At 38.0% G+C, this 12933-nt stretch overlaps 1 protein-coding gene across 1 annotated transcript; it reads left to right on the plus strand.

The window, feature by feature from the left end:
• Positions 1–1604: 1604 nt before the first annotated feature.
• On the plus strand, positions 1605–2612 carry LOC118899736 (olfactory receptor 52B6-like). Its single transcript, XM_036861638.1, is given in 1 exon segment — positions 1605–2612. A coding segment is annotated over 1 exon segment (1008 nt).
• Positions 2613–12933: the final 10321 nt, after the last annotated feature.

Genomic DNA, 12933 nt, shown 5'->3' on the forward strand with positions numbered 1-12933 from the left:
TAAAGTAGCCTAACATGTAATAAAGGCTATTGGTATGATTATGTCATTTTCTTCACATCCTGACTATGCGAGCTGAGGAAAGCACTGGTTAGATTTAGCTGAAACCTGAGCATTTTCACAGAGAATGCAGCAGAAACTAATTGGGACGGAGAAGTTATCGGTCCTGTGAGATAGACCTCTAGACCAGATAGGGAAGAAAGTAAAGACGTTCTTACATCAGTGGTTCACAAACTTTCACATGAATCAGAATCACCTGGTGATCTGGCTTAAATAGAGATTGTTGCTCTGACCTCAGAGTTTCTGTTTCATTAGGCGTGTGGTAGCGTCCCAGAACTTGCAAGTTCCCTGGTGATGCTGTTGATGGTGGTCTGGGGACCGCACTTTGAAAAGCATTGTTCCACACCTTCCTTCGTGTTCTGGGTGATAGCACCACACTTCAGCGCCACATAGGTGACTCAGGAAGCACCACACAATTTAATAAGGCTTCCACAGACAAAATTTAATTTAACACACTGATAGAAAAACAATTATGTTATTTTCAAGATCAGAAAATTGTTTCTCAGAAGAGAAAGACAAATACCATATGATATCACTTACACTTACATGTGAAATCTAAAATATGACACAAATGAACTTCTCTACAAAACAGAAACAGATTCACAAACATAGAGAACAGACTTGTGGTTGCCAAGGGGGAGGGGGGTTGACCGGGAGTTTGGTGTTAGTAGATGCAAATTATTACATATAGAATGGATAAACAACAAGGTCCTACTGTATAGTACAGGGAGCTATATTCAATATCCTGAGATAAACCATAATGGAAAAGAATATGAAAAATAACTTACATATATGTATAACTGAATCACTTTGCTGTACAGCAGAAATTAACACAATATTGTAAATCAACTATACTTCAATTAAAAAATAAATTTTAAAAGTCTTTTTAAAAATTAAAAAAAAGAAAATTGTTTCTCAGAAAAGACAGCGACTTGTCCAAAATCGCACAGTCTAATTGACAGAGATCTCTGAACTAGAGTTATTCACACCCTGTCCAGTGTTCTTCGTAAATGCCAGAGCAGCCTTCACTGCCTTGGTAGTTGTCAGAGCGTCTGTGACTGTGGGAAAAGAGACATAGGGTCTGCAGTGCCCACTGCCCTCAACCCTACTTTTCCACATAGTCCACCAGGCAGAGGCAATTGCTCTTTGGTGTGAGACTGTGGCCCTTTGTGGGAGAACCTGAGGCTTTTGCAGAGCTCAGTACAGTTCACATACTCATAGAGACTGTTTGATTTTCTAGCTATTCCTGCTCTTTTCCAAACTGGTGGCACTCTACTGAGTCTGGCAATGTTTTTGAGACCTGCAGGTGCCTGAAAGTCTTATAACTATATGGGGGGCCTCTGAATAAGGACACAGAGCCTGTCTGTGGGGGTCTAGAGCTCTGTACTTTGTGCAGATGTTGGGTGTGATTCCCTATAGAGAATATGCCTGTGTGCAGAGCCCAACATGGTTGTAGGACCTGTGAGTGTGTGCAGACCTTGTGGCTGATGGCAAGCCTTTATGTGCACTCTGCTAATATATACGAAGTCTGAAGCTATTTTTCCCTTATGGCACAGGTGAGGTTTCTGCAGAAAATCATGGCCGTTCTATCTGCTAACAACACAGCTGCTGTGAACAATTCTGATACTTGCCTGGCGGGCTGCTTCCTTATTGGCATCCCTGGGCTGGAGCACCTACACATCTGGCTCTCCATCCTCTTCCGCACCATGTATGTAGATGCTCTGGCAGGCAGTGGCATTTTAATTTGTGTCATCCTCTCCCAGCCAAGCCTGCAGGAGCCCAGGTACATATTCCTGTCCATGTTGGTCAGTGCTGATCTCTTGCTCTCCACTTCCACCATGCCCAAAGCACTGGCTAACTTCTGGCTAGGGAGCCACATTTCCTTTGATGGCTGCCTCGCCCAGTTGTTCTTCATCCACTTCCTTTTCGTGGCTGACTCTGCAGTCCTCCTGGCCATGGTCTTTGACGGCTACATGGCCATCTCTTCCCCTTTGAGATACGCCACAATCTTCACCAGCACAGTCATTGGGAAGATCGTCGCTGCCACGCTGGCCCACAGCTTCTTCATCATGTTTCCACCCATCTTTCTCCTCAAGCGCCTGCACAACTGCCAGATCAACATCATTACACATACATTTTGTGAGCACGTGGGCATCGCCCGTATGTCCTATTCTGAGATCTCCATCAACGTCTGGTTTGGGTTGGCAGCTGCTCTACTCTCCACAGACCTGGGCATCATCCTTATCACTGTTTCCTGCATTTACATCCTCCGAGCTGTCTTCCACCTCCTTTCTTGAGATGCCCGTTCCAAAGCCCTGATTACTTGTAGCTCCCACGTCTGTGTCATCCTACTCTTCTACATCCCTGCCCTCTTTTCTGTCTTTGCCTATAGGTTTGGTGGAAGCCGCATCCCACACTATGTCCATATCCTCCTGGCCAACCTCTATGTGGTCATCCCACCTATGCACAATCCCATTATTTATGGAGTGAGGACCAAGCAGATTTTGGAAGGGGCTAAATAGATGTTTTCAAATCTTGCCAAGAAATATAAATAAATGCTCCCAGCTTGACCTCAAATTAATCCCTTTCTATACCTATTAATTGTTCTATATTCACCCCTCCTCATCTCTACATCTTCCATTTATCCCTGTGTTATTCTCACCCATGTTCCAATTAATTAAATACATGTTCTACTCAAATCTACCTTTGATTAAGTTTCTTTAAAATGTATAGTAATACCCACCCCACTTTCTTCTATCTATTATTCAAATAACTTCTGATCCCCCCACTATCTCAAGAAAAACTAACTAGGGGAAATGTGATAACTTATCTGGCATCTATTACCTAAATAGTACTTTTCTCAGCATCCACTTTCATTTTCTCCTAAATGTGATACCTGATCACTCATATAATTTTGACATTTAGATTTGCCACTTCAATATCTTCCTCACAATGGAAACCCCTGAGAACTGTCATGTCTAGAAACTCATAGTTCCCTGGGATGACACTTATTTTTATTACCAGCTACACGTGTCCATAATTACACATATTTAAATACCCAAGTTCAGAGACACTAACACACAGTAGCATACACAGTAGGTGGACACATCCATTTATCACCAGCTAAATGTGAACATACCATTTCAAAAACTTTTATCAAATAAGCCTGGGCCACTGTTACCTGTTCCAGACAGAGCTTTCCTCAAAATAAAGATAATAGTATAGAGATAGAGTACTCTTTTCTAACCAAATATGTTTTGTATTTAAAAATTGTAGTCATCATTAAAATGAAAAGTCAAATACCTACTCTTATCTAATAGACATAGACTTACATATTCTTTAATAACTTGTTAAAGAAATATAAACATTTACATGTAACTTAGTTGCTTGCCCACTAATCATTACTTATTGACACAAGAGATTAGTCTAGCCTTATGTCCTCGAAGATTGAGAAGAGCAATTCAGCCTGAAATTTATCCCAAGTCCAATTCATCCTCAAAAACCTAGCTCACATCTCAACACTGCCCACTTCCATACTCAGCCCACAGTGAAAGAGCCATCTTTCAAGATTCTCCACCTCTTTTCATCTAAATCACTATTTTGTTGGGTCCTGAGACTATTTCTTCTTGTTTTATTAAAGATCTTTTTCATGTGGGTACCTTTTTGCCCTGTCTAGAATGTATTCCTTGAGGAAAGAGGTTATTTTGAAAGGCTTTTTATTTCTATTGCTCCAAAGCGTAAGAACCTGCTCATAGCAAATATGCAATATGTGTGTATGTGCATAAAATTCTTATTTTAAAGATTTTTTAATATCACTTTTATGCTCACATTTATTCTTCTTTGAGTGAGCTCTTCTCAGCCCTGGGATTCAGTGTCAAGTAGAGGAGAGAACGGTGTTAGGTGTGAGGCCAGGCTTTGACTTAAAGCCTGGATCTACTACTTACTTATTCGATGAGTTTAGAGGTTGCATAATCCCAATGAACTTCCTTTTCTACTCATCCGTAAATAAGATGAGAATGATGTAACATCATTTATCTATTACATATTAAGCATTCAATGATTGTTCAGTTCATTTTGCTCTTTCTTCTTTCCACATAGCTTTCTGCATAACTTTCTTTATCCTAGAGATAGTATAATGAGAATTAGAGAGAGAAGTTATTAACATTTATTATGTGGAGGAGAAAACAGGAGTAGCGGTTAAGTTTTGGGGTTCTGGATTTTTGTGGGAATTCTGACTCTTCTGTATACTATGTGACTTTGGGCAAGTTACTTCACCTCTCTAGGTTTCAACTTTCTCTCAGTTAAAAGGGAAATACTAATAGTACCTTTCTCTTAATGATTTGATGAGAAATATACATATATAAGATATGCATATATATGTATATATTCACATATATATCATATAATAGTGCTTGGCATATAATAAATGCTTTACAAATAATAGCTTTACTTGTATTGTTGTTTTAATTATTAATAGCTCATCCAACTCAATAGCTCATCACCTCATAATTAATAAAAAGTTGTCTTGAGACCTAAGCCTATTGCATGGATTATACTCCAATTTTGTTTCTCTATCAAGAAATAGGAAGAAAACAAGAATCAAAAGAAAAGTATTTTAATCTAGTGTTTACAGTAACTGAATTGAACCAAATATGATTTTGAAATATCAAAATTAAATGCATTTACAAATCTTTGTAGACATTGCTTTAAATACAATTATGCCACTCAAGTCACACAGGCCTTCTGGTTGTTTTGCAGATACAGCAAGTTCATTTCCTCTTCAGGGCTTGGTACTTGTTAATCTTATTCTCTGAAATGCTCACTTCCTATATCTTTAAATGACACACTCCCTCCTTTTACTCAGTGTTCTGTTTATATGTCTCTTTCACTGAGACATCTCTATAATTATAATCTTCCAGTAAAACAAACAAACAAACAAAAACCATGCCTCCCTTTTTTTCCACAGGAAAAAAACCCCACCATAAACAAAGTCAAAAGTCAATGGCAAACTGGGGAGAAATATTTTCAAATTATATTATAGATAAAAGGTTAATTTTTTCTTAAAATGTAGGGAAAAAATTATCAAAAGTTTGATGAAAAAGAGGACAAAATATAATTAGAGTAAGCTTAGCTGTTAACAAGAGAAAATATAATGAAGACTACACCAAAACACCATTTCTTGTCAGATTGGCAAAAATTAAAAGGATTGGTAGCAATGTGAGAAAACAGGCCCTTTCATACATTGCTCCTGAATAAACAATGTGATAGAGTTTCTGCGGAATTAGGAAATATCTTAACAAAATTCTTATGCATTTTTCTTTTGAATCACAATTATAGGAAATTACCTTTCAAATGTACCTTCATAGGTATAAAACAACATACACACAAGGTTAGTCATTATGGCAAAGTTTTTGTAGTACTAAAATATTCGAAACAACTTCACTGGAGTCTGAATTCCTGGATTCCAAATCCACACCCTTATGTTTACTGGTAGTGTAACTGTCCCCAAGCTACACAAAGGCTTTAGAGTCACTCAGACTTGTGTCAGAATTGCACTCACCATATTCAGTACGTACTAGCTATTTGTCACTGGGAAATATATTTAACCTCTTAAAGCCTTGGCTTCCTTCTCTTTAATAAAAAAGATAATAACACCTACTTCAGAGTAGTTTTGATTATTAGTGAGATTACCTACATATAACAAAATAAATAACTGGAGTTTTAATGGACATTTTGTTGCTCTCACTGTTTCACTATTATAAAAGAGGTGGAATATATTCGCGTGCACCTCTGGGAGGACTGTATTTCTATAGGTTAAATGTCTAAAAGTGGAACATTTAGGTCATAGATAATGCATTCTTGAAATTTTGATAAATTATTATTTTTTTCTTTTTTTCGACACAATTTTCTTCTATATCTTCTTTATATTTTTATTATTTTTATTTATATTTATTTATTTATTCTTGGTGGCACAGCTTGTGGGATCTTAGTTCCCGGACCAGGGATCGAACCCGGGCCCTCAGCAGTGAAAGCGCTGAGTCCTAACCACTGGACCACCAGAGAATTCCCTATATTTTTAATTACAAAATTAACATGTGCTATTAGTAAAGAATTAAATTTGAAAAGCGGAACACAAAGCTTCCCTAATGTTATTTCCACAAAAGTAACATGTTCTTGTCCAGAATCAAAGGGAGAATCTTCCCTTTTTCATGTAAGGAACACCGCAAGGGAGCCTTTCCTTGTGGATTGAGGGTTAAGAATCTGAGAGGGAGATTGAATAAAGGAGGTGTAATCGAGCAGGTATGACATAGTTTATATAAAAAAGTATCCAGGGGTTTGAGATATTTCTTCTCATGGAGTCCCTATCAATCTTTCAAGTCTCCATCTCAACCCTCCCATATCATTATCTAAAGAGTTATTCTCAAGTATCTCTGAGAATGCCCAAATGAATGATGGCTTTACCTTTCAGTTTGACAGATTTCCAAAGAATTGAAATTGAAAGAACAGTAAGAAGAAAAAGCTAGAACAGTTCCTTCCCCATCCCACTTGCACTTTTCAAAGCCTCACAGCCCTCAATCTCATTAATTGAAACTTTAGCCCTAGAACAAACATCAAAAGACTTCAGATAATACTTTTCTGTGTGTGAGTTTCCAGGTGTCACAGCCTACTGATGGTCACCATCCTTTATTTATGCTAGTTTTATTAATGAGAAAGTTTATTAAAAAATGTATTTGCCTATCTATGTCCATATCAATTAGGATTTGAATTAAACAAACCTAAGGTGTCTGTTCCATTTTAGCAAATTTTGGTAACTGCTTCTACCTCACCTCATATTCTTCCCTTTGGTCCTTAACCCTTCGGTCTGAATAGCCTTGAATAAGTTGAGAGACTTAAAGTGAAGCAAGTCCATGGGAGTGAGAGACTGGGGAAGGATGACAATGAAAGACACGCTCATTTTTGGAGAAGTCGTGAATAGAACTGAAGTTCAGAATAAGCAAGGATCATCTACATCAGTATTGAAGTCATCAAGGATTGTGATAAGAGAATAATTATGGAGAGGAGAGGAAAGGAGAGGAGAGAAGAAGAGGGGAGGGGAGGGGAGGGGAGAGAGAAGAGAGATAAAGACAAAGATTCAGAAGCAGAAGCAGATGCCACCTGGGAAAGAAGGAAAAAACAGGAATTAGTAGGTAACAGGAATATGGACAATTAGTGAGAAGTGTAGTATGATAAAGTGACATAAAGATGCTAGGGTTTTATATTTTAATAGAAGGGAGGGAATTAGTGATAAGGTGCAGGGATGACCTCCAGGCCAGGAGATCTGAGAAGTGTGGGAGAGAATGAACAAGTGTACTCTGGAGAGACAGGTTTAGGTTAGCCAAGAAAGTAAAGAGAACGTTCCAAGGAGAAGTTGATAATACAGGGAATTTTGCTGATAGCTGACTATGAGTCACAGGTTACTCAGTAAAGGATTTCAAAAGTTGGAGACAGATGATATATGGAATCAAAACTAGGGATATCCGGAGCCTTATGGAGATGAGGATCTGAGTGATGACCTTGAATCATGAGCTTCTTGCATCTGACAAAACAGGGATAAGATACATAATAGCATAGTTCCCAGTGGTCTCAAAGCAGTGAGTGGTGGGGAGTATTATGAGGAGGGACGTGTGAGAATGGAGATGTGGAGGCTGGGGGAGGGACTGGTCTTCTCTGGAGCAGGGGAGCACTCTCTTGATTCCTGGGGCATCACCCCAACATTCCATTCCCCTTTTGGACAAGATGGACTTTACCTATTCTCCACAAGGCAGTCAAGTTTTCCCAGGCTCTTTTATGCCTTCAGTACACAATGTTAGACTCCATAACTTTTAAAGTGCTTATAAACATATTTGGATCCTAAAAACAATATGGACCTAATAACTCCTTAATATAGGGGGGAGAGTAAGCTACAAAACCAAAATTATCAATGCTTAACTCACTATTAACCACACTTCAATAATGCTTCAATTCAACTCTCCTAATTACTTTTAATAGGTGGGATGTAGGCATGTTTTCTTTGTTTTAAATTGTGATGGAAAAGCAAAGATCACTGAGGCTGAGACCTCTATACTGCTATCTATCGGCCTCTGGTATTATTAAAGCCTGTTGTACCTGCTGTTCTTTAAAATCCTGACACAGTTCTTTCTTGCTTAGGGCACACATTTCTTCCTCTTCCCACTTTCTGATTGGTGCTGCAGAGTTCTAGACTTGGAATGACTGAATGTGTTTGAATTGGCTCTATAGGAGGCTTTTCTGGCTGCTCCTGTTGCTTGAAGACACTTCCCCACCCCCAGAAGCTTTCCTTACTTTCTGTCCTCTTCTGCACGTGCAAGTATAGGTGAGTGAAGTCAGGCAGCCTTCATCTTCCCTTCAGAGGGTTTCACCTCACCCACCAGACTTCAGCAGTTGGCTGGGGTTGGGTAGAGAAATGTAGGGAATTTTGCAGGTTTAAAGTGTAATCCAAGCTTGGGGAGAAACATAGAAAAGCTGATTTCGGGCCATGAAGTGGCTGTGTAAAGGCCATTGTCCAGCAGACCCTGACCCAGAAAGCTGAATGAGATGGGAGGGGGAGCCCTGAAGCCTTGGATAAAGGGATTAATCCCTTGGATAAAGGAATTCAGCCATGAGATAAGAGGAGATTGAGAGGCCAGCAGCCCACATTTCTTTCTGCTACAGGAAGTAAGTCCAGTTTCTTTTCTTCCTTTTTTTAATTTTAATTAGAAAAATTTAATTAATTAATTAGAAAATTTTTTAAATTTAATTGTACTCTATTGAAATACAATTTATATACCATATAATTCACCTATTTCAAGTGTATGGTTCAATATTTTTGTTATTATATTCATAGATCTGTGCCACTATCACCCCAATTCATTTTAGAACATTACCATTACTCCCCTGCCCCCAACAAAGTGTATCCCCTTAGCAATCATTCACATTTTTCTCCCATCCCACCCCCAGCCCTAGGCAACCACTAATCTACTTTCTCTCTTTATAGATTTACCAGTTCTGGACATTTGAAATAAATGGAATCATACAGTGTGTGATCTTTTGTGACTGATTTCTTTCATTTTTCATGTTTTCAAGGTTCATGCATGTTGCTGCATGTATCAGTACTTCATTCATTTTGATAGCTGAATAATATGCCACTGTAAGGATATACCACATCTTGTTTATCCATTAATAAGTAGAAGGACATTTGAATTATTTCTACTTTGCGGCTGTTATAAATAACGCTGCTATGAACGTTCATGTGCAAGTATTTGTAGAATTATGTTTTAATTTCTCTTGGGTTTATACCTAGGAGTAGAAATGCTGAGTCATATGGTAACTACGTTTACCTGTCTGAGGAACATGCCAGGCTGTTTTCCAAAGTGACTATACCAAATTACATTTCTACTTGCATGCATGAAACTCCCAATTTCTTCATATACTCTATAACATTTGTTGTTATTAATATTTTTTTTTAATTCTAGCCCTCTTAGTGGGTGTGAAATGGTATCTTATTGTGGTTTTGATTTGTATTTCCCTATGGCTAATGATGGTAAGTACAGTTTCCTGCCATGTCCCAATTAGCCCTCATTTATACCCCTGGGAATGGGACTAGAAATCTAATGTTAGGAAGATTAATTAATGAATAAAAATATGTTAAAGTAAATCCAATTCATTTAGAATGGTAGATGCCTCATATTTAGACTTCTGTTTTATTTTTCTTGGAGCTCATGCTTCAGCTATCATCTCTTAAAGAAGATGATAATCTCTGCCCGTTTTATTTTCCTGGGTTGTCATGAAAATTGAATAATGGCTTGAAAGTCTTTGGTGAAATTAAATATACTATACAAGCATGAAGAAAGAAAAATGGTAGAGAGTTTGTTCACAGAAATGGGCTTTCCAGCTACCTACCAAACTGGGCATTTGCACAGCAAAAAGCAGTGTCTCTGGGCTTGTTCAATGAAGTGCAGACCTGAAATTGCCATTTCCCTGTGCTTGTTCCAAGTACGTTTCCTGGCTTTTACTGGAGATACTGGGGGACTACAAGAGAGAATGTGGTTGACTGCCTAAGAGAGAAGGTAGCTCCTGATCCCAGCCTCTTTCCTACCTAAAAAGAGATATCCCTTTCTCCACTATCTTGTAGGTCTGACTCAGGAGATAACTGATATATTATAAAAACACACTATTATATCAGATGTCAGTCTGTCCTAGCTTTACTTCTTGAAGTCTTTGGATATAATAAGTGCAGAACATCTTGCTGAAGTGTAGTACAACTCTCAGTACCTAGAGTTCAATTTGTCTTGAGTCTTTCCTACAGTTCAAAGGAACAGACTCTTTGCCTCCTCAACTAAAGCCAAGGCTTCATAGAGGACATGAAGGTGAGTATAGAAAGAACTAAAAGAAGTCAGAGAAGGACAATCTAACCTGACATCAACCCCACAGGAGAGGCTTTTGAGTGACTAAGTATGGAAAAACTCTAGAAATTCCATGATCTAGGGTATGGGTATTATATGGCCTGAGGGCAAGACTTGAGTTCTTCCTTCTACTGTGATGGAAAGCATGGGTCATAATGCTACAACTCCCAGAATTGATTCAGAATTTGAAGAGGCAAGTGAGTCAAAACACTCCCAGTGATGAGATCGACAGGCAGAATATGGCTCAGACTGAAATTTCTATAGCACAATAAACAAGTTTTCAGTAATAAAAGTAATGTGAGGACACAGGAAGAGAATCACCAATCCTGAGACTCTTTTTACTCCACATCCCCCACTGACTTTGAGAACTTGCCAAACTCTCTTACCATAGACACTTGCCCATTCCTGCTGATCATGAATCCTTAATACCCAGATCAGTGACCCATATCTGCTAACTGCTCAATATCCCATCTTCCCTACCCTATGATTCCCACAAGGGCTCATACCACAGTTCACAAGACAAAGTGACTGACACTCCCCACCCCACCCCCATCCATATATTCTTTTCTGGGACACTTTTCCCCTCCTGTGGGAGAAAAGAAAAACAGGTTCAGTCCAGAAGTCATAAAACACTGCCCCCTTTCAGAAAGGCTTAGTACTGCCATCATAAAAACAAGATCAGGGTCCAGGCAGATTATTCCAGTGAACTAACTGGGGGTCATGAGAAGATACAAAAATAAGAACTCCAGGGTCTACAGCCAGAGAGACTTGCTGGATATAAAGAGGAGTCTATATTACTTTCTTTTGGTGATCTGATCCCTGAAAAGGAAGTCATGTACTTTCTTCCTTTCTTCCTTCCACAAGCCAATTCTGAATAATTAGTACATTCTGTGTATTGTTCTACACTCTAGATATACACATATGAATACAGAAATGATCCCTGGCCTTAAAGAGTTCAGAGTGTTATTCTCCAGCCTCTTGTTTCCTATCATTCCATATATACTCCTTAGGGTTATAATTGTATCCCGTGGCTTTAACCCTCACATAGTGTGTTGACTCACAAATCTAGAGTAAAATATAGTGGCTACAGCTTACTTGGAATCCAGAATTTATTAATCTCATATGAATGATATCCAGAAAATTCTAACTTGGTTTAAAAAACAACAACAACAAATGTGCATTTTTTTTTCCCCCAGCAAATTGCTTTATTTCCATAATTCCCCACCTTGGTGAAGAGCCTCACCATCTTTCCAATAGCTTAACGCAAAAATCAATCTTAGAAGTTTGGGATTAAAATATACACACTACTCTATATAAAGTAGATAACCAACAAGAATTTACTGTATAGCACAGGGAACTATACTCAATATCTTGTAATAATGTATAATGGAATAGAATATAAAAAAAGAATATATATATGTATTATATATAATATATATATTATATATAATACACATATATATATGGTTGAATCGGTTTACTGTATACCTGAAACTAACACATTGTAAATCAACTATATTTCAATAAAAAATTTTAAAAAAGAAAAAGAATCAATCTTAGATTCCTCCTTCTTCCTTCCTCCAATATGCTGCTGTCACAGCCTAATCACTCCGTCTTAGCAACTTGTTTCATCAGTTCCTTCATAGTCTCACTCTACTGCCTTAGTTTATTTAGTTTCATCTGGACTGTTTCAATAGTCATTGAATGGATCTCCCTGATTTCAGCATTGTGCACTTCCAAGCCTCCAACTACCCAGTCACCCAACAGATCTACCCAAAATACAAATTACTGCATTTTCCATTGCCTGTAAAAGAATAAAATCGAACATCATGGAATAGCTATTGATTGATGGAAAGTAGATGAGCAGATACATTACAGAACAACAGCTATTCAGTACCTGATCTGCCAGTTAATTTTAGGCAAACAAATGTAAATTGAGTTTCTCAGAGTTTCTTTGTAAAGACCATGTTCCATCTTTCACAAACTTCTCTGTGATAAGCTGAATTTTAAGTGCAAAAATTGAATCTGTAAAAGCAAATGAAGATACCTTTAAGGGGTGAAGGAGGGTGGATTGGGCTTGAATAAAGTAGGGATTCAAAAGTGTGCGGTGGGGTGAAGGAAATAAGAAAGATCAAGGAAAACTTGTTAGGAGAACTTGAAAGATAAAAAGATATTCTAAAAACAGCAGTGTAACTTTTGACTTGGAATTTTGAAGTAGCTGGTCTCTTAAGAGAAATACAAATCAGAAAAGAAATGCAAGTTGTATTGAATGGAATTGATTACCAACTCTTTGATTTATTCATCCTCATGTTTAAAAAACCTTTTGATGAAATGAATTTTGAGTTAATTCTTGTGCTAGATACCAACCTTCTTTTGAATCTTTTCCTTCCCAGACCTAGATACTGGTCTTCTTTAATATCAAGGCTCCCTTGAGCTT

This window comes from Balaenoptera musculus, chromosome 8 (genome assembly GCF_009873245.2).
Source record: "Balaenoptera musculus isolate JJ_BM4_2016_0621 chromosome 8, mBalMus1.pri.v3, whole genome shotgun sequence".
In the NCBI taxonomy this organism is placed as follows: Eukaryota; Metazoa; Chordata; class Mammalia; order Artiodactyla; family Balaenopteridae; genus Balaenoptera; species Balaenoptera musculus.